Consider the following 22,859-nt stretch of genomic DNA (forward strand, 5'->3'; position numbering starts at 1 on the left):
AAAATGAGTGCTTACAATCTTGTTAAAGCCCCAGACCTTTTTCCACCATTGTGTTTGCTCTACGACAGAGTGCTGAATTGGAAGCCAGAGTATTGGGTATAGAGCTGGCTCGGGCACTGACTGGCTAATACCCCAGTGTGCCATTTATCCTTTCTTGGTGTGGGTTCTACATTTATAAAAATAAGAGAACTCTCTAGTTCATCACTGTCCAGTATGATAGCCCTTATCCATTTGCCATTGAACATTTGTAATGTGTCTGGTGCACATTGAGATGTACTGGAAATGTAAAAAACATACTGGATTTCGAAGCCTTAGGATGGAAAAAAAAAGAATATAAAATATCTCATTAGTATTTTTATATTGTGCTTATTAAAATAATAATATTTCAGATGCATAACATGAAATATAATCTACTAAAATTAACTTCGTTGGCTCCTTTTACTTTTTTTTATAGCTACTAGAAAATCTTAAATTACATATGTGACACATACTATATTGCTATTCCACAATACTAGATGATCTCTGTGGTCACTTCTATTTTAATATTCTATTTGAATTGGATCAGATTCTTTGTGTACTTGTTTTTACTAGTATACTTTCCAGAATTCACCAACTGTTCAAAAGACGTTTCAAACAAGAGCCTTCAATGAAGATGGGGTAGATAAAATTATAAGGGATGGTAGTTATTAAACCAGAACACCTAACCTAAAGAAACATATGTCATTATGGATCAAATTTTGCTCAGGGTTCTAGAATGTCAATGCATTTTGAACCATTAGATCTCCTTGGGCATTCTAGACTCCGTCAACTGCAAAGAAAGAAGAAATATTTTATTCAGGGAAGTTCAATGGTAACATGAGAGAGAAGAATAACTAACAACTAGAAAAGGTATTGGGCCATCAATATATTGAGTTGTACCACAATGACTGTGAACCCCTGGGGAAAGTGGCATTTATTTAAATAAATACAGTCTAATGTATGTCTATTATTGCTACAAAAATCCAGATTAAGCATTAATTGTGACAGAAAGATTTACTCTAATGCCTGAATTTGCCATATTGAGAAGTCATAAAAATATTTCAGGCAGAAACTCTCTTTGCTAAAAGTGATTATAATATCATTGTTGCACACTTATTAATGTGAGGCAAGGCTGCAATACAAATGTAGTAGAGAAAAACAAACTAACAAAGAGAGAAGACATACTGGAATATAATTATTCAACATTCAAATATATCATAGTCACAAAAATGGATTTTACCACTCAATTAAAACATTATAGAGATTGGCTCAGTTAGGATCCAAAATATCAATGCATAAATTAATTCAGAATTTGAACAAAGAAGGTCTAAAAATCTTGTATACATTATAACTTTGACATTGATTGAGAAAAGGGTAAAGAAATTCTAATTATTTAGTCTGGAGAAGTAGTTGATGTGATGCTACTTCAAATAAATGAATATTATGAGAAGAATTTGCAATGGACTTCCAATATCATTAGGATCAAACAGAGAAATTTGGGCCGAAAGCAATGTTCTTTCCAGCTTTCATTTTTTAAGACATTGAGAATGTTTCTGTTCTGTCTTTGCTTTCATTGTTGCTCCGGTTGGAATGGTGGGAAAGAGAATTTTTCCTTCCTGATTTGGGCCATATTTCATTTCACCATGTGCCTAGTGCCCATTCATAGGTCATTTCATTTTTCCCACACTGGGCCAGGTCACTGTCTCATACACATCATGACAGAGACTCGACGGCTAAAGAAGAATAGATGTAGCTATAAAAATGCATCAGCTTGGTGGTTGTGAACGTTGAGATTAAGAAGAGGCTGAAGATAGAAGAAAAAAATGAGAATTTTAGTTTCCCCTGGTTCATCTGTGCTTGAACTGCACAGGAATTGGTTGTATTCCCTGGATTTTCTGTAGAGCATCTTTGAATTCAAATAGAGACTTAGGGTTTATGATGATATTTTATAAATTTCAAGAAAAAAGGGAAAGGCAAACAGTAAGGGTGAAATTTTGTTAAAAGGGCGGGGGGTGGGGGTGAATGGGTGACGGGCACTGAGGGGGGCACTTGAGGGGATGAGCACTGGGTGTTATTCTGTATGTTGGCAAATTGAACACCAATAAAAAATAAATTTATTATAAAAAAGGGGGGGGGGGAACTACATGAAGAAACTGGCCAGAAACTGTCATCTCCTCTACTGTGAGAGGAAAGAACAAGACACTCAAGATTTAAAGGATGTGAAAGAGTAGGAAACATTAATCAAAACAGATCTACATCTTGGCACACTTAGGTGAAATGAGTAGAATACCAATATAACTCAGATAATATTGCCTTTGGAGAGGGAGAGAGTCATGAAAAAGTGGTTATAAGAGAGACTTCAGCTTAAGCAATGATGTGTTCCATTTTAAAAGTGAGAAGGAACATCTATGATAAAAATGTTAACAGTTATTAATTAAAATAAGTTGAATATGGGTGTCATTTAATCCTATATAGTTTAATCATATGAAGTTGCCAGTGTTCCACAGTTTTGACTGACAAAAATGGAAATTTCATGATTCAACCTAATAGTTTTCTTACAGTTTCAAAATAAAAAAAAATAGAAGCAATCTAAATTTTTTTATTTTTCTTTTTTAGACACTGTGAGAGCAAAATGGACTTAATCAAAGGTACCACAGCATACATGAGAGCCTTTTGCAATTTTAGGACAAATGAAATTTAGAAAAGAGGTAAGTGTTGCATTTGGAGGATGATAAAGGCTTTCTCTGATTTGAATCTAAAGCCCAGATGAATTGGATCAAGTTCCCATCTTTAATGTATACTTGTCTTTGATTTGTTTTAATAAAAAATACCTGCCTTTAAACTAAAACTAAGAAGTGTATGAGCGACTGACTGTTGACGCATGCGTGACGTCTTCTTGCATGGGGAAGAGAAGCGTGAGCTGGCATCATACAGTTTTTAGAACCAAACATAGTGTGCCCAGAGAAGTAAGCCCAGACTAAGTTATTGCAATGATTGGTTTTATCATCTTCCTAACTGCTACAAATAAGTGAGGAAACTGACAAAGAAAGCCAGTCTGTTTTTATGTCATGGTACACAGGGTGGAGCTTGCAAACCCTGACTTAATACTTCCCTGTTGCTGAACCCACTGAACTGGGCTATGCTTGACAATTTGAGAAGATACTAGAAGGTAGAGTCCCACTCCCTTTGATCTTTCTGTGATGATAGAAATGAGGCAGAGAAGAAGAAGAAATCACTTTTGTTCTGTACATGGCCTCTTGGGATATAAGTATGTCAATGATTTATCACAAGTAATTCAAAGGAGAAGAATAGATAATACTGTAAGCTGGATTCCTTAAAATAAAAAAAAAGAAAGATGCCCACATTTGAATGATGAAGGATATTTCTAAAGTGTTCAGGTTGGTTAGGAAAGAAGCAAAGAGGAAGAGGCTCTGATGGGTGGATGTAAGAGTTAGTTGGAGAGTTTGAAGGACACAGTGAGAGCTTGGGGTTCAGCAAAAAGAATTACTCTTTGCATTTCAATTTCAGGAGCTCTGAGAGCTATGATGTCTAGTCCTTGAAAAATGTCTCTGTTTAAAAAAAAAGAAGCCTCTGCTTTAGAAAATGGCAGCTGTAGCCACATGCTTTCCATCTACCCACCAGAAATGAAATACCAATGAGCTCTGAGTTTTGCTCCTTCCTTGTAGTAGCATTTCAAGTTAGCACCTAAATAACCAAAGACCACCAGAGGAACAGAGCACAGAGCCCGCAGTCTTATGATTAGTTAGTGGGAATACATAGCTCACTGTTCTATCATAATCATATTGGACAACTAAAAAAGTCCAAAATCCAGCATCGGGATCTGGTTTCCCTAAGAAAGGACATTTCCAGTTTTTGTTGCAAGGGATATATTTTTGGAGTGAAAATGGCAACTATGGTATACCTAAAATAATAGTGGTGATGAAAATACAAGTACCAAGATTAACAAGTACAATTAGTTGAGCATTTACTATCTGACAGGTGTTGTGCCAAGTACTGGAAAGCTTACCTGATAGAATTCTCACAACAGCTGTGCGACGTAGGTGCTCTATTGTGATGATTCCCATTTTATAAAGAAAGAGAGAAAATTGAGGCCCAGAAAGACTAAATTCTGTACCTAAAGAACTCACAGCTAACAGGTGGCAAAACAGTGATTCAGAACCTGACCGGATGTCTGAAAAGCCCGTGAGTACCAGCTTCCCAGGGTTAAGAACTGCATCGTCACCTCTCAAGATCATCACTCCCAGTTAACCTTCCAATAAGATTGGCCAAACTACCAACAACTGTGCTTTTGGAAAAAGCTTTCTAATGAAATGCTGCTGTCTTCCCCGTGCCCCCTTCCATCTGTTTCTTAGCAAAGATGATTGACGACTGAGCCGCTGGTTGAAAAATGCTGATGGCATCTGCAGCCCCAGGGGCTCACAGAGAGTAACCACCTGGAAAGTCATTAACTAATGCAGTAACTATTTTCTCTCCCCAAGAGAACCCCAGAACCTGGGAGCATGACCCATGGGCCCTACTCAGAGAGACAAGCACAGCAATATATGATATGGTCCAATATACATGTCACACAACAGGGCCATCAGAGGCACAGACACTGGTGCCTACTTCACATGAAGGTCCACAATCGCACTCTTTATTAGAGTGAAAGCAGCAAAGGGTTAATTAAAAGCAATATCTCCTGTCTCTATGAGAAGACCTTTTCTCCCTTGCCAATATATATATGACTTTATACTCCTGGTTCATTTCTCCTGTCCTAAAGATATTTTATTGCCTGCTAAACTAAGTTTTCTCTAAATTGCTGGAGAAGAAAAACACCCCAAACTGCTTATTCCATCAAAACCAGCTCCTGTATTATATTGGCCAAAATGAAATTCAGTAATCCAGGGCACCAAAGTTGATAATATGAGGGAAGAGTGCTTGATAAGATTTTTAAAAATCCTCTGGAGTCACAGCTGGTCATTACTTAACCTGTCAATCTCATGTAGTCAGTAGAGTTCCTTTCACTCCCTTCCAGATAATTGCGTTGAGCTATATTATCTCAGTTCCTAGCATATAAGCACTGAGAGGAAGAAGAATACGACCAATTGCTTCATATAGCATTTAGAGTATTGCCAAGTGTAAAAAGATGCTTAAGAACTGGTCATGATGATGTGTGGCAAATTTGTCCATGCATAATGGCACAGCCAACTGGCCCCAGAATTACACAGGTCCCTGTCAACCCTACTCCCTATTGGAAGTTTGGGTAGTGGCACTTGATTCTTTCAGCACTCCCAGGGACACAAGTCTGCTAAGATTTTCTCCTCATGAGGAAAAACACAGAGCACAGTTGGGTGGCCTGGACTAACATCCTAGTTCTGCCACTTTCTTATCACATGACCCTGTGCAATAATTTAATTTTCTTTTTCTTTTTTTAAAGATTTTATTATTTATTCATGAGAAACACAGAGAGAGAGGCAGAGGTATAGGCAGAGGGAGAAGCAGGCTCCATATGGGGAGCCCAATGCAGGACTCGATCCCAGGACCCTGGGATCACACCCTGAGCTGAAGGCAGACGCTCAACCACTGAGCCACCCAGGCATCCCAATAATTTGATTTTCTTAAGTCTCACTTTTCCAACCAGTAAAATGAAAACAGAGATTCTTTTTCCTTTCTGCCTCACTAGGCTGTATATAGATCAAGTAAGAAAAATTGCAGGAAAATGCTTGGAGGAAGAGGTATGTACTAAAAAAAAAAATACATTGAAGTAGCTAAGGATTTTGAGCAGTGTGTGTGCCTGTGAGCAAGAGAGAGAGACAGAGAAACTGTGATTATTATGGGAACACAAGTAGACATAGACTGGTTTGGAGGACCCACTATTTTGTTATAATTTTAATATTTTCTTTTCACTTTAGAGATTGGTGATTGGTCAATGATTTGGTTAAATTTTTAGCATCTACTTTGAATACCTCCTGGGAACACCACCAATAAGTTCCCATTAGTCTACCACAAACTTCCTGAACAGAAAGGAACTCATTTGGCTCTGAATGTTTATCTAAGGCAGGAGAAACTGGGTTTAATTCCCTAGATATCTATAGTGTCATCAATTTTATCCAAATATTTAATCTAAATTCTATGTGCTGTCATTTCAGGACATTATGTCTGGTTTCCTCATCAGTTAATCTATATAATAGCACTCTCTGGCTCATTCCATCCTTTTATATTTCTGTGGACAGTTACCACCCCAAATGCTTTCATTTTATTTCTGAGCCAGTTCTCTTTTTCTTGTCTCAAAGGCCATCATTTGGAAATATTTATCACTTTTAGTTGGTCTTCTATGAAATCTGAAACACTTTTTATCCACTCATTTAAATTCAGGATCACGGCCCTTGCTAGTTCTTCCTCTATGAATCAAGGAAAAGGACTCTTGTCTAAACTGGCTTGCCACTTTCCTATCACTGCCTGTACCCACTTGGCTCATGTAAAATAACACAAGGTGAGTAGGGAGGGAAGAACCTTCCCGGGATGAAGTGGCTCTTACCACAAAAACTTCACAGCAGATGCAAAGGCCACTGTTCTTGGTAAAGGCATGCGTAATGTCCAAGAGAGCAGGTCTTGTCATAGGTCCCCCTGTTAAGACAATGCATTGGGGCCTGGAAATGAGAAAAGAGGATGTGAGAACTGGCCTAGGACCAAGAACATCCCCAATGGAAATGGCAGGAATGGGGAGAGTTTGGCAAAATGGGACAACTTCTCCCCTAAATATTTCTTGGGTTTCTCATCAGAATTCTTGAACCATCCTGCTTGTTCATCTTGCCATCTTTGTATTCTTAGTTCCTTAGTGATGGCAAAAATGTGAAGTAAGAAAAGGTGGTCTTGGGTTCCCCCTGTCTTTTATTCTCCAGGCACTACCATATCCTAAATCCCCAATACAAACTATCACTCTCCAGCTGGTATCTTTATGCTGCTTTCCTTCATCTTCCTTGCAAAGCCTGTTTTTTTTTTTTGTTCCATTCAAAATAAAATATAACTAATGAAGAGTTTAAAATATAACTTTTCCTAACAGAATTCGGTAAGCCACAGAGCTTTAAGCAGAATGGAGATAGCACCAATGATTAAGGTATTTGGGGACATCTCTCTGAAATCACACCCTTAGATAACCTCTCTATCTCTGTGCATGGAAGGTGACACCTGACATTATGATGGTTTATAGCTGGAAGTGGGCAAATCTCAGAGCAGAAGAGAAGAAGCACTCATTCACAGAGATGTTGTGAAAATGAGGCATTTTTATATGACTCCTTATTCTTAGAATATACCCATAAAGTGTATCACTACTCTAGTGCATTGGTCTCCCATAAAGGAAAGCCACTTCTAATGTGGAGCAACACTAGAATGCCTGGGAAGTAAATTTTACCTGAAATTTTTCACATGGTCTTCCACAGTAGTTAATTCCAGGGCATTGTCTAATGCACTGACGTAGGAAAGAGCCTGCGTGGAGGAGCCCCAATTCACATCTGTGGACAACAGAAGAATTTGGCATTAAAAGCATTGGCCTTCCCTCTGTATATGAACAATTTTTATAAGTCATTGCCTTCTATGATTTTCCTTGGCCATGTCATCAGTGAAGAGTGCCCAAGTTAGAGAAAACACAGTGTACTATTTCCTCGAAAGAGCATTGTGTTCTTCTCTGAACACTTTATGAATTCTTAGAAGTGACAGCTCTCTTTCCAGTTAAGGATCAGACTTAGCCAAAGACCTAGAAATTTTGCTTGGTGGGAGGGGCTATGTGATAACCACACTGCAAGTGGATAGACTTGGAAAAATGGTTAGCCCCTAAATAAATTAAAAAGTTCTTCACAAATTCTTCAATTGAAAAGAGGCATTTCTGTAGACACAGATAGTGTGCAGCAATCTTTATATTTTGAATAGTAAAACTGAATAGCTCAGAAATTCTTACTTTCTTGGGTATCCATGAAGAGGATTCAGCAAGCATTTTAATCTGATTTGTAATGAGGGAGGTAAGTACTACCATCTCCTAACTCCCCTTTTTCTTCCTACACTTTTTTGAAAAAAGAAATAAACTGAATATTAGATGGAACTACCCACCAGGAAGTCCCTGATGGGAATTTACAGATTTACTCCAGATGGCAGATAGAGTCATCTCCCTAATTTTGCTTGGAAGAATCAGGGAAATGGTGAAGACATAAAAAAGGATTGATATTGCCTAAGGTTGACTATGCAACAGGTATTTAGCATACTTTAGGTTATTTTATTTAAATAGAAATCTTACTAGTTAATTAGATATTTGAAAGTAAAAAATGAACTTTGAACCATTCTTCATGCCATATGTAAAAATTAACTCAAATTGGAAAATGGACATAGATTTAAAAACTAGAGCTTTAAACTTTTAGAAGAAGTTTGTGACCTTGGATTAGGGAAAGATAGATTAGAAGTAAAAAAAACATAAAAGCAAAAAATGATGTATTAGACGTTATAAGAACTAAGTGTGTCTGCCTTCAAAATAAACTGTAAGGAAAATTGAAAAGGCAAGTCATAGTCCTACAGAAAATATTTCCAAAACACGTACAACTAAAGATTTGCATCTAGAATACATAAAGAACTCTCACAACTGAATAATAGGAAAACAACTAAAAAATATAGGCACAAGATTTAAACAGAAATTTGACTGAAGATGATAAATAAGAAGATGGTAAATAAGATGTTCAACAACATTAGTCATTAGGAAAATGCAAAGCAAAGCAAAATGATAGTACTCTACATCTATTAGAATGTTTTTTTTTTTAAATCAACGACAATACTAAGTGCTAACAAGGATGTAGACAATGAGGACTTCCATTTATTGCTGGTAGGAATAGAAGATGATACTGCTTCTGTGGAAAACAGTTTGGCCGTTTCTCGTGAAGATATTTATATATACGTATGCATGTATACACACACACACACACACACACACACTCTTATTATATAATCAGAAATCCCACTCTTAGATATCCTACTCCTAGAGAAATGAAAACAAAGGTTCACATAGAGTTCTGTGTGTACATGTTTATAATAGCTTTATATAAAATCATCCCACGCTGTAAACAATCCAGATGTCCATCAACTGGTGAATAAATTTTTTTAAAAATTTGAGATATATTCATATAATGAATATAAACCACTTACACATGCAACAACATGGATGAATCTAAAAATACCATGTTAAATGAGAGGAAGCATACACAAAGGCTATATGCTACAGGATTCTATAAAATATTCTGAAAAGTTGAAGCTATAGTGACAGAAATCAGAACAGTGGTTACTAGGAAATAAGTTGAGGGAAGGAGATCAACCATGTAGGAGTGTTAAGGGAACTTTTAGCGATGATGGAATAGTCCTCTGTCTTGATTGTGATGATGGTTACAAAAATGTTGAAGTTTGTCAAAACCTATAGACTATACATCTAAAGGGATGAATTTCACCATATGTAATTTATGCCCAATGCAATAAGTCATAAAGACAAACAGCAAAAAATCCCTCAAAGGTAGTTAACTACCTTCTCTACTTTCCTTATGAAATACAGGTAAGGGACATAGGAGGGTACTTCAGGGCTACCTGGCTCCTGAGACTGGACCTCTCTCTACCATGCTCTGTAGTCTCTAGTCTCTCCCAGCCTCAGTCCATCCTTCTCATTGATTCTAAAGCTAACATCTAAAGTTCAGATACAATTGAGTGATCTCTGTTCACATATTCCTTAGCATGACATTTATGTTTCTTATTTATCTGACCCCAACTACTCTTCTAGGCTCACCTCATGCCTCTTCTCCTTAACACCCAAGAACTCCATCCGTATTATAGGCATTGGAGCTTCCAACTTATGCCATGTTCTTGCATGCCTCCTAATTTCACTTATGCTTTTCCTTCTGCCCAGAATAACATTTCCTTGTTTTATCTGACTAACCAATCCTTAGTTTCTTGTCTCTTTTTTTTCCCAAGGCAGTTTATTTGTTCATTCAACAAATGTTTATTACGTATCTACTGAGTTTTGGCCCTGAGAATACAGGCCATGAACCAGAAGAGTCTTCTTGGACAACTCTAATGAGAGCTAATCACTCCCTCTCCTCTTCTCAATACCTCTCTTATGCCACCGCATGTTACTTACTATATTGCATTATGGTTAGTTGCTTGTGTGGGGGTCAGTGAACTCCTTGAGGACAGAGACTATATCTTATTTATCAGGATTTTTAGAAGGTGATATAATGGAAAGCGTGGGGAATTTGGTATCATACATTCTACTTAAAATGTCAGCTCCATCATGTCTGTTACCGTGGCAAGTGATCAACTCTTTGAATTCTAGTTTCTTCATCTGTAAAATGGGTCTAATAATACCTAATATGTAACATTATTGTGAAGATTCAATGGGCACATGGTATATGATTATATTATATTATTAATCTCCACCACTCACATCACACACTTAAGCACATAGGGGCTGCTCAATACACATTTGTTGAATGAATGAATAGGTAGGAAGTGCTTTCAAAACCCCTTCCTATACAGTCCTTCCTATACAGTCCTTATCTTACCTGGCTTCTTATAAGTCACATAGATATAGAGGAAGAACTCAATGACGTAGGTGATGACAGCCGCCCACCAGTTGATGACAAACATCACTGCACAGCACAAAATGGCTCCAAAAAGAGATACCCACATGTTGTAAATTCCATATGCAGGTCTCCATCCTGAAAAAAAAAATCTCGGTGCATAACAAAAACTTTCACACTATACCACTACACATGATTAGAATGCAGGCAACAGTTTTTCCTAGTATAAAAATCAGAACTTTTAGGTCAAATTCCCAATTCTGTTATTAGTTCTCTGTGATCTTGGGTCCCTGGCTTAGGAAGGTATACCAAATAAGAATGCTGTGAAATACAGAAAATGTGGCACTTAGGGCCTTTTCATATTTCCTGTGGGCCACAATTGTCTCCCCTCAACTACAAGACCTTAAGCTTTTGATATCTATACTATCAGGAGCTGAAAGGAGGCAAGGAGAGATAAGAAGAGTGGGGTCTAGGAGAAAGGAGGGGAAGAAACTCCTTGGTGGCCCAAGAAGGAGAAAGTTAAGACAATGGGCCTATTTTTCCCATGAAGAAGGCAGAGCATCATCGAAAGTCAAGCCACTAACTCCCTACTAGCTCTGTCTTTACCTTAAGAGGATAGTATCTGCCCTTTCAGAAATAAGCATCTAAAAAAAATAATCATCATCATCTATGGAAAGGGGGTGTGTGTGAAATTTTTCTGCAATAGCTTCTCAAACTTGATGCATTATTAAGTTTTGCATTTTACAGTGAAAATATTTCTCATGGATAAACACAGGGAGTTTCCTGTGTGCTATTATTTCCCTGCAATACAGAAACTGGGAGACAGCACGGTCAGGCTGGGGAGACTCTGAAGGGCATTTGGCCCATGGGTGAAGTACATTTTACATTTGTAGTTGCCAAAACACAACAGAGCTTTCAAAATCTTCAGGAGCAATTTCTGAAATGGCCACAAGATGGAAATAGCACTTTGAGAACATCTCTGGAAATGCCCTTATTTTTCCAGTCTGGCTGTGCGCGTGTCACAGGGGCACTGTGTGTGTTGTTTTGTGGTTTTGTGTATCTCTGTGTCTCTACGTGGTCTTCTCTTTTTCTTCTCTCTTTTTCTCTCTTCTTTTTCCCTTCATCATTTCTACTCTTTCCCTTACCTCCTCTATTATTTCACCTTGTTTTTCAAAGACAAACATAACATGGCACAGAGGCACACATTTCTATGACTTGTAGTCACTGACTAGAACTTTCTGTTCACTGCTTTAAGGAAGATGACACAACAGAAATCAAAATTCTTCAGTTTTCTTCTGGAGCTTAGTGGCCTTGGGTGGATGAAAGCTGCCCTTCCATCTGTATTTTGTCTTATCGGCAGCAGGTTTTCTGAAGGAGGCTTGAGACCACAACAGACCCTAATGGAAGGGAAATGAGCTTATATCCCTGATAAAGGCCTTCATGGTGAAGAACTTTCTGAAGGTCAATAGTGATGAGTATCTATTCTGGTGGAAAGGCAGAAGGAATTCTAATAGCCAACGAAGGAAAGGAAGAAGTGAGAGGTGACAAGATAGGAAAGGTTCTTTGGTGTGAAATTTTGCACCTCTTTCAACCACAGTCTGCGGAGGGCAGGGATGTCACTGGCTTCAACACGAATCTGCATTGACTGTACTCAGCAGGTAATTATGGGAACTACTCATCCCTCTCTTCTGCACCATGGGCAGGAAACAAATTGATAGTAAGGAAGTTTCAAATATATACATTTATTCCACTTCTGTGGTCACTTTCACCCTGGAAATAAATAGTGGTGTTTTTCTACTGCTGAAATAAATGTGGTTTCTCTTGCAATGAATAATTTATTGCCGCAGGAGAAAATTGACTTTACGGTTGGTCAAAAAGGCCATTGCTCAAATGATTCTTTTTCTATTTCAGAAGTCCCCCCACCTCAACTCACCAAAATAAAGTGGATTACGTTGCCCACTAGGATATAGGGAAACATATGAACACCGATTGAGCACTTTTCACTGACTTATTTCATTTTATTGAGACAAACTGTCTGCTTAGGCTTCTTTTACTTTTGAAGAGTCAACTTACCCGGAGATTTGGCATAAGAGGCATGGAAACAGGAGAAATTAATAAGTGCGTATGAGGCCAGGAAGAAGTTGGAGATGATGGGGGCGATGGTATTCAGTTCCGCTGTGAATGAAGCAGAAGTTAGCATGTCCGCGTGAGTGATGAGACCAGGGGCTGAACAGCTGTCAGAGCCTGGAAGCTCGACTTTATTTGGCAATTGAAAACATAGCTAGCTAGCATCTGTCAAAGTTTAAGAAGTTAGTGATTTTTCTTTTGGATTGTATTTATTTAAAAATATTTTCTCAGGGTTTCCATAAAGCAAGAAGCAAGAAAACCTCCCAATGAGAAAATAGACAATATATAAGGCCTCTGCCTACCAAACATTCAAATGGGCATGGGTGGAGGTTTTGGGTACTGGGCAGATGATAAATTTCCCAGTCACCCTTCTAGAGGTACCAAATCCTGCACTATTTCTCTGCTATGGATATAAGCAAAAAGCTCTACAGAGTGACAGGTTAGTTAAATACCAGGGCACCAGAAATGCCTAACTGGAAATCTCTATACCCATCTTGCTCTCCCTGGCTCTCAAAACCCTTGCTAGTCCTAGGCCCTTTTCTTTTCTTACCATTTCTAGAGAGTTCTACCTCTCAAGGTTTGCCAAAAAAATGATTACCCCAGTAGCTAAATTATCTGGTATAATTTAATCGTAGTTGAATGGTTTACTGTATGATATAAGAAATAATTTAGAGACATTCTCATTTATCAACCTCTGTGATGCAAATGCAGGTGGCAGCTGGGTGTGATTCTCAACCATGGATGCCAGCCAGGAAGTAGGCAAAAATAGCTGTCTTGAAGCTTGTGCCATGAAGCTAATCATTGTTCTGAGTGATTTTTAATAATATTTAATTTGTACAATTTCTTTTAACACTTTGGCTATTCGATCACATACATGCATTACAGGGCAATGATTTGAGGTCTTACAGTTTAGGTTTTGTAATGGAAACATTTCTGTACATTATCACTTTTTGTTTAATTTTTTTAAAAATCTAACAAACATAGCTATATTTTCCCCCTCTTCAACCCTGTAGAAATCTTATGACGATTCAGGAATTACAGTCACTTCCTGAGCTTACGTGATGATGATGAGCCTTTATTGTTTGGTGCCACTGTGCTGAGGAAGGCTTTGCCCTTCTAGGCAAGTTAGCGTGGCCTCACTTTTTGATTCTTCTCTTCTCATATGCTCACCAGCAAAGGTGGCACCTTGGGGAGGAATGAGGAATGTGCAGGCTAAAGTTGATGAATGTGTCTCTCCAAGATTATGCAGCAGTTTCTATGTTGCTTAGGGAGAGGGAGCCGAGATGATAGTCTTGGCAAGTGGTTCTCAAACCTCAGTGACCTATGAATCTCTGGAGGAGCGTGTACACATGCAGGTTCCTTATCCCCAAAGACTCTGATTCTAAGTCCAGGGTTGGGTCTGAAAAATTGGCACATTAACAAACCCCAAGTGCTTCTGATTCTGATATAGGCGGTCAATGGACCACATTTTGTAAATGACCCTTGGATTCTCCTGCTGGCTACAGGCCAGTAGACTGTAGAGACAGGTGGCAGCTGGGGAAGGCTCTCGAATTAGATGATATAGGGCAGCTTGAAGGAAGGATTCAGTTGCATTTGGTTGGATGGATTTCCAAAATTTGAATTCAAAGAAGAGATTAAAGTCTGAAGTCTACCTCAAGCCCTCAAAAGCTCTACACACAAGAATTCCTCATTTCCTTCTTAGACTCCAATATTACCAATTGGGATATTAAACACAAAACAGGAAATTCCTCAAGCTAAAAGGAAAACCCTATCAGTAATCAGAAGAATTCTTTGGCTTCCAGTAAGCACAAGAAAAATACGAACCAATAAGAATGAACGCCATGGCTATAACAAAAGTGAGAATGTATCCTCTCAGGGGTTCATTGTTTTTCCCATATCCCTTTGCAAAGAACTGCAGGGCTTTGTAGATGTTGTCCTTGCACAGAGCCTAATGGAAAAGAAGAGGAGAAATTTGTCATTTATATCTATGCACAGTCATTTTCCCTAGGTGATTCAAACAAGAAGATTTGGAAAAAGATGAAGTGATACACAATATAGGCACAAGTTAACACTGCAGTTTATCATTCTTTATATTATTTGAATCGATCTTGACTATGTGGCAGACAGCATTTGAGCCAGATGCAAACGTTAAACTGTTTCAGAAAATGATGGAAAATGATTGCTGGTGAGAATGAGTATTTCAGCTTGATCCATGTTCAGTGGAAAAAGACGTAGGGAGAAGCACATGCTCTTGGCCTGAATTACCTGGAACACTTTGGGTGCGCTGACAAGCGAGGCCAGGGCTGAAGAGAGCGTTGCAGAAAAGATGCCAGCAGTGATGAGGGGGCCGAACCCTGACACCATGCTCATGACCTTGAGAAAAGATGTTCAAGTCAGGAGACTCATCCAATGGACAATTAAAAAACAAACACAAACAAAGCCAAAATCTTATGCAAATGCTTCTCCCCTTCTGCTTTCCGTTATTTGGAATCTCCTTTATAAGCTAATTGCTTCTAACCAGATTTTTCTTTCCCCCTTGCTTCATTCTCAAGTTCTTAACATTTGTTGTTTCAAAATGGAAATGGCCGTTTTGTTATCATTGTTTATAAAAATAGGAAGGGCTCACCACAATACATCCAGGAGATACTAGGAAGAATAAAGAAGGCAATGGTTTCAAAGAATTTGATGACATTTCCCTCGTGATTTGTGGGCATATGTTTCTTTGGCGATGGGGAAATTCTATCCAGCAGAAAGTGGTATTTTAATAGGGTTTAGGGAGGGCTCAGCTGTTTACAGGTCTTTTGAAAAGCTTCAGGCTTTCTTGTCCTTCTTGCACATAGAGGCTTTTCAAACCTTTGCTTTCTCTGTGCTCATTAAATATAATTTTAGATCTGAGACATGATGATATTCTATCAACTTAAGTCATATTTTGTAATAATGACTTCAGCTGAGCTAATTTCTCTTTGTTGGTTGTTAAACTAGATGAATGAAGCCTTCGTGACAAATTTGCCTCTCCCTCCACTCACCAATCATTCAGACAAATTGATGTTTCCAGTTCCACAGTTTTCCCAACTTCCCTTATTTCATCCCCCTTGTTTACCTCCCCTTCTGCCACTGACAATTTCCCTCCTGGCCTTGTTTTCCAGGCACCCGAGGGCTGCATCAGAGGCTTTCCCAAAACTGAAGTCCATGCATGAAGTTCATTCCAAGTACTACCTAAGTCTCTCTTCTCCCCACCATGAAATCTTGCACAGTTGATTTGAAGATGCATATCAGGTGGTATTCTTTCCCTGGTGATGCAATTCATAGGACTGCCTGTTCTCTCCCCCCACCCCACAATAAATGTAACCACAGGATTTGGTGCCATGTAATCCCTAGAGTGCTCCCTTCCCTCATGCATAAATTTTTCCTTGCTGAATTCAAATGGATCAATAATCAATCAGTTACAAAGTCAGAACTTTCATTATGCCTCACATGACATTCTACAAATGGAAACAATAGCAATAAACTTTTTTTTTCTGCTCAAACCTGGAAATTGTTCATCAGCCCATATTGACAAGGTTCATGTCGACATCTTGAGAAGTCGTAGCCCAACCCACAGGCTGCTGAACCATTGCAGTTCATCCCAGAAATGATGGTGTCATTCATGCTTCCGGTAGCATCTCGGACCACACAAGCCCCTGGGGAAACAATCATGGCTCATCAATTCTTTATAAGGGTGCTGCTCCCATGGGGTTCTCTACTGAAAACACAGTTTACTGTGAGTCTGAGCAGGTCCACTGCCATCCATCCTCTCTTGTCATCCTGGGGACATAGTAGGAGGAGGTTCCCATTCTCAGGGGCTTGAGAGCGCCCCCTGTCGCTGACAGTCTGCCACTGCTACTGCTTTGGGTGGTTTTGGTCCAAGCTCTCACCTACCTTTGTAGGACACTTCGGGATTGGATCTCTCTTACTTTCTGAAACGCACATGGCAGTGCTTTGCACATGATATTCAATTCATATTTCTGGCTTGATGCTACTGAGTAGGTGTTTTTTCAGGTAGAAGGATTTATTTCCTCATCTGTGAGATACCTAAGGGATAGCATTATTGAATTCTCGTAATTAAGAGAACGGAGGGATCCCTGGATGGCGCAGCGGTTTGGCGCCTGCCTTTGGCCCAGGGCGCAATCCTGGAGACCCGGGATCGAATCCCACATCGGGCTCCTGGTGCATGGAGCCTGCTTCTCCCTCTGCCTGTGTCTCTGCCTCTCTCTCTCTCTCTCTGTGACTATCATAAATAAATAAAAATTAAAAAAAAAAAAAAGAGAGAACGGAGCCCTTGTTTTCAACTGATGATAGTCCTTGCACAATTTCTTAAACAGTTGCAATTCTACTTTATAGAGAATGTTAATCATTTAAATAATGAGGAAAATGGAGATAAAATATTGAGATTTCCTGGTAATATTAATGGTCAAATAATATTCTATCAAATATCACTTTCTTCCATTATTTTTATCCATTTTGGTATTTCTGTTATATTCCATTATAAATATTCTAGGATGAATATCTTTGTGCCTACATTTTTTCTTGTGTATTTCAAAATATTTTTCTAGGATAGATTCCTAGAAATGGAGTTATTAACTTTTTAAAGATCTTTGATACATATTTTACTAAACAACTTTCCTTATGAATAACTATAATCTCTGCCATTGTCTATTTGATAAGATTATTGAAATATATGAATATATGTGTGAAATCTGTAGAAACTTTTCTGAACTACGTGAAGGGTAGATATTTTACAAACTAAATCCCAACCAATAAAACTGTTCATTTTGCTCTTCAAACTCCAGCCAGAATGAATTTTCATTATTTGCTAATAATTTTAAGAGAAGGCCCAGTGACAAGTACTAATGGGAACCCTCAATTTTACCCACGGAATTCACATCCTGTGAATCTTCGAAAGACTTAAAAGGATCTTCAAGCTGAAGGAGTCATTTAAAATGATCAGTACAGGAATCTGTTTATACAGCCCTGAGGGGTGGCCTCCCAGCCTCTGCTTAAACAGTTGAAATTATGAATGTTGGTTACCAAGCAAAACCATCTGTTCCAGATTTTACCTTTTTGTATTGTTCATCTATGTTGAATTGACTTTTCTGAATTGTAGATCTTCGCTTTTGCATAATACAGCTCCCTAAATTTTCATGAAGCCAAGCCATGAGCCATAACTTGCACTAATGACAGGCTATGGACCCCACGACTATCATCCTCTCCAGGGAAAAGTATAGAAATGGGATTTTCCCCCAGGCAAAGACTGGAAGAAACTCTGATTTCAGGTCTATAATTTTACTCATTTCTTCATTTTTACTTTGTGTGAGATAGGAAACCATTTGGGAAATTTAACTTAAGGTGATTTCAATGTCATTTAAAAATATGTCAATTTTCTAAAGTATTGGAATAAAATTTCTTTACATGTGACTAAACTTGGAAATGCCACAGCAATAGAGCTAACATTATCCAATTTCCTCAAATAAGAGACTGAGAGAAGCAAAAATTCAAGTTAATGGTTTTGCTTTTCTCTCCAGAAACCAACGAAGATCAATGCACTTCCCCGATTTCCTTCAGGCAGAGGACAAGTGGGATGTGCCCTTCAGTAAAATGGTCATTCGAGCTTCCGCAGTAGGGAGCTATATTCCCTAGTGTGCACAGAAAAGTTTTCTTCTAACAGTGTTCCACATTTCTTCCTCTCCTCCTATGGCATAAGCATGAAGTGACCCCCAGGAGGTGTGGCTGCAGGCAGCCCATGGAAAGAAAGTCAGCTTCAGAACAGCAGGTACATCCACATATTTTCTGCTTACTGAGCATTGTGAGGGCTGACCACCTACACTGCAGGCAGGTGGGTCTTGTTCTGATTTCCTGCCAACTGGTGACAGTGGCATTTCCATAGTAGGTACAGTAATGCAAGGAGGAGATACAGTTATCAATTCTATATCTTTCATACATTCCTAAGGCTTTTGTTTTTGTCTTGTTTTGTTTCTGGCTTCTTTTCTTTTGCTCTGTTTCTCACCTGTCTCCCAGGGCAAGGGAAGCAAATGCTGAGTGGTGGCTTCTTTGGCAGTGGGATTATCATCTGGAATAGCTAAAAGGGAATCTCTTTCTGTTCAGGTAGAATGACAATCTGATTAATTCTACCCTGGCTCTGACCCAGAAACATCTGTATCATAGCTTAATTGCATTCAAACCCCTAAAGCACCTAGGGAGGGAATTAAAAATGTTTTTTTTAAAAAAAACTTTCTGTTTATGATCCACGGAGAGCCCACTGGACATGAAGAATGACCAGATTCCTTGTAATTCTGGCATTCTGACACCAGAGATAGACAGCTTACCCACACAAATAGCAACTCCTATGTAGGCGACAGTGGTGATGAAAATGGCCAGCATGGTTCCTCTCGGGATGGCATCTTGGGGATCCTTTGAAGAAATAACATGGTGGGATGAAGAGACAGAGTGGCTTAAGAAATAGAAATGACTTGGATTTATTACTATTTTTCAAATGTTTAGGCTGCCCTTCCTGAGGCAGGTTCTAAAGAAAAGATCAGGCAAATGGCAAAGTAGAGAGCCTGAGCTCTTTTTGGACAAATATAAGGTATTCAAGGTGAATAATGAAATCTCTAGAACTTGGTGCTTGGGCAATCTCTAACCGTCCGTGATGGAGTTTTTATAGAAAGGTAGACCAGTTAGCTCACCCACAAATGCATCTCCCTCCCTTTATCTCCTGTGAATTTCATGCAGATGTATCAGACCTTAAAGTATTAGGGGAAAGACATAAACATACCCTGCATATTGATGCTCCTTGACAATTTCTGTGTGTGGGTATTAGTTTTGTACTAAGCTTAGACTTGCCTTTGAAAAAAATAACTTTGAAGCAAAAAGGATGATCTACTAAATTCTCCAATCCCTCATATTCTCCATTTGGAATCTAGTTCAGGAATGACTGCAATGGGAGATATTTAATTTCCATAAGCAGGCATAAAGAAAGGGGCAAATTTAAGCTTATACCAGAAAATGGGCTTTTATTTTGCTTATGAATGTATATAAATTCATGGGGCTGAGCTCACATCATATATAATATATCATTTTATATCCTATCTTGGGGGCTAAATCATATCATAATCAATTTCCAAGCACCATAACTTCTAAATAATTGAATCCAACTTAACAGGGATTATTAAATAGAGATTTCAATGTATTCTTGCTTATAAGACAGTGCCTGGCATATAGTAGGAGTCAATAAATATTGAATTGAGGGAGGCACAATCTCAGTAGATATTAATTCCCCTACCAGAGGACCTGAGATTTTTCAATACAAATAAGCAATAAATGCAGTCAAAATTTGAACTTTTTTGTTTTTGTTTTTAATTTAAATCTGCTGATCAAATCCATCCTAGGGGGCAACACATGGTACATGCAGACCCAACCTGACAGCTGGAAATAACTATACATGTGAATTTGTCCCTAATGGGAGTCAAGTCAGCCCTATGGCGTTGCTCTGTGGTCATTGAGTCCTTCCTAATTTTTTAGGAATATTTGCATATAGGGCCGGTTCTGCTGCATACATACCTAGCCTCCTCCTTCCAAACTATTGTCTCCAAGAGTGATTTCAGCTAATGGGTGCAGCTGAACAGCATGTCAAAGGAAGAAGAAGGTAATTGTGGTTGAAATGGGCCCCACTCAACCTCTCAACTCATGGTATGTTTCAGGTTTTATTTTATTGATTAACTATTTCTTGTGATCTGAGTGAAATGGGAGGATTAATTTAAGTGGAAAGAAAGGACACATATCTAAGGATTAGAAAGTGGCAGGCAGTAATGTACCTCAAACACGCAAACTTAGTTTTTTATGTAGAACTATCCGCTACAAACTCTGAAATTACTTACTTAGAACGTACATGAGGGTCAGACTTGGCCCAATATAAATCCAGATATCAGTATCTTAATGTATGATCATATATTCACACTGTCTGCTCTGGCTCCCTCTCCCCTAAATAGGGACCAGGACTCTGACAAATTCTTAGTTTCCACTCTAAGTGCTGGTTTCCATCTCCCCAGCAGTAGCTTAAAAATCGAAACTTCCTTCATTAGATATTACATTTTTTTCTTAAGACAGAATATGCAAGAAATCTACTAGGTTGCGGTTTTTTGAGTGTCAACCACGTCCTAATCTTGAATCTCTGAAGCCACATCTTAACTATCTTGATTTGAGTACCTCCCAAATCTTCTCCTTGGTGCATATTTACAGATTATGAATTAATGTGTTAACAAATGGAAGGCTCAGGGTGGGAGCTTTGTAGCATCCCTTTGTGCCAACTCTTGTTGTCACTGGCAACCTGAAGTGCCATCATGAGAAGGATTCTGAGGCTGTGAACAGAGGTAACATCTTGCATATCCCTATAGTATGTAAATAATACATGTTTACTAAGTTGAAATGAATCTGTTATATTGTGATTATTTCTAGTTTCACTCTCAGAGAATTACTATCTTTAAGTACTGAAGTTTCCTTGTCATTTCCCACTATGTAGTCACCTCTCAGTTCTTAACATATTTGACCACTCTGGCTTTTGGTCATGTTAATTACTCCTTCTCTCTCTTTTTTAAAAGAATTTTTATTTATTTGAGAGAGAGAAAGAGAGAATAGAGTGAGCGAGAGAGAACATGAGTCGGGGTGGGCAAAGGGAGAGGGAGAATCAAGCTCCCCACTGAGCAGGGAGCCCAATGCAGGGCTCAATCCCAAGACCCTGGGATCATGACCTGAGCCAATGGCAGATGCTTAACTGACTGAGGCACCTAGGCACCTCCTGTTAATTACTGTTCTCAAAGCATTCTCCTCTCTTGACCTTCATGATCCCACTCGCTGTTGCGTTCCCTTACCTCCAAGATGGCTCTGTCTTTCTTCTTCATGGCCACCTTTTCTACCATATATATTTTGAATGTTCCCTGGGCACTTTCCTGGTCCTTTTCACTCCTCCCTCTTGCACAGTCTTGGATGAACTCATCCAGGCCATGGCTCCGAGTCCCGCCTTAGTACCTTTCCAGAGCTCCAGACTCATAAATCCAGTGACCCACTAGACAGCTCCACTCTGATGTCCTTTTTTGCCATGCCAACCTAAATGGCCAGATCTGTGCTTCTTTACCCTTAGCAATTACTGCATGGAATCACTTCGGTAGGTTACACCCAGCATAAAAAGAATACAATAAAATAGAACTGATGTGACAATATCAAAAGACATCATTTGTAATAAAGTTAAGAACTGCTGGGGGAAAATTTTATATGTGTGAACTTGATTGTGATGTATAATGTCTTCTGACTGCAGATCATCCTAGAAAACACTCTTTCCATTTCCTCTCCTAACCCTAACAAAAGCTGACCCCTTTGATCCTTTCCCCCTGCCATGGCCTTAAATCAGGCACATGCCATCTTTTGTCCAGACTGCTGTGTTATCGTCTGATCTTTCTGCCCCCAGCCTCCCTACCTATCACCCCCCTCCACCCTCTACTCCATCCTTACAAGCTGCTAGCTGGCTCTCTGTAAAACACACATCTAAACAGCTTGCTCCCTGAACTAACTGCCTTAGTGTCTCTAGCTAGTTTTGGGATAACATCCAAACTCCCTTTTCTGTAGTTTAAAGGGTCTCTGACTTCCACTTAATAGAATATAGTAGTGTATGTGCTGAAAGTTATACTTAATTGCAAAATCACCTAAGTATTTTTAAGCAGAAAGAATGCAACTTTTTATAATACTATGACCACACGTGCCTTGAAAATCATGACAGGGGGGTGCCTGGGTGGCTCAGTCAGTTAAGCATCTGCCTTCAGCTCAGGTCATGGTCCCAGGGTCCTGGCATCGAGTCCTGCATCGGGCTCCCTGCTCAGCAGAGAGCCTGCTTCTCCCTCTCCTTTCTGCCTGTGCTGTTGCTATCTCTGTTTCTCTCTCTCCCAAATAAATAAATAAAATCTTTTTTTTAAAAAGAAATCATGACAGAACATCCTCTACATTTTCTTTATGTATCAACTCAAACTCAGAGACTCTCAGTACAGACTGGATAGAGAAATAAAACTGCTTAGTAGTATAGCACTTCTA

The 22,859-nt window shown here is 38.9% G+C and overlaps 1 protein-coding gene across 3 annotated transcripts in view; it reads right to left on the minus strand.

Moving 5' to 3' along the window:
- Positions 1 to 22,859, minus strand: part of SLC12A1 (solute carrier family 12 member 1) — a 91,906-nt gene that overhangs the window by 39,989 nt on the left and 29,058 nt on the right. For all 3 annotated transcript variants that reach the window (XM_041740500.1, XM_041740493.1, XM_041740489.1), the window contains exons 10-17: positions 19,109 to 19,193; positions 16,275 to 16,426; positions 15,012 to 15,119; positions 14,571 to 14,694; positions 12,693 to 12,794; positions 10,602 to 10,757; positions 7,430 to 7,529; positions 6,557 to 6,668 (exon numbers count right to left, since the gene is read on the minus strand). In XM_041740500.1, the coding sequence (XP_041596434.1) occupies positions 6,557 to 6,668; positions 7,430 to 7,529; positions 10,602 to 10,757; positions 12,693 to 12,794; positions 14,571 to 14,694; positions 15,012 to 15,119; positions 16,275 to 16,426; positions 19,109 to 19,193 (939 nt within the window). The remainder of the gene's footprint in view (positions 1 to 6,556; positions 6,669 to 7,429; positions 7,530 to 10,601; positions 10,758 to 12,692; positions 12,795 to 14,570; positions 14,695 to 15,011; positions 15,120 to 16,274; positions 16,427 to 19,108; positions 19,194 to 22,859) is intronic.

The sequence above is a fragment of the Vulpes lagopus genome, chromosome 2 (assembly GCF_018345385.1).
Source record: "Vulpes lagopus strain Blue_001 chromosome 2, ASM1834538v1, whole genome shotgun sequence".
NCBI lineage: Eukaryota > Metazoa > Chordata > Mammalia > Carnivora > Canidae > Vulpes > Vulpes lagopus.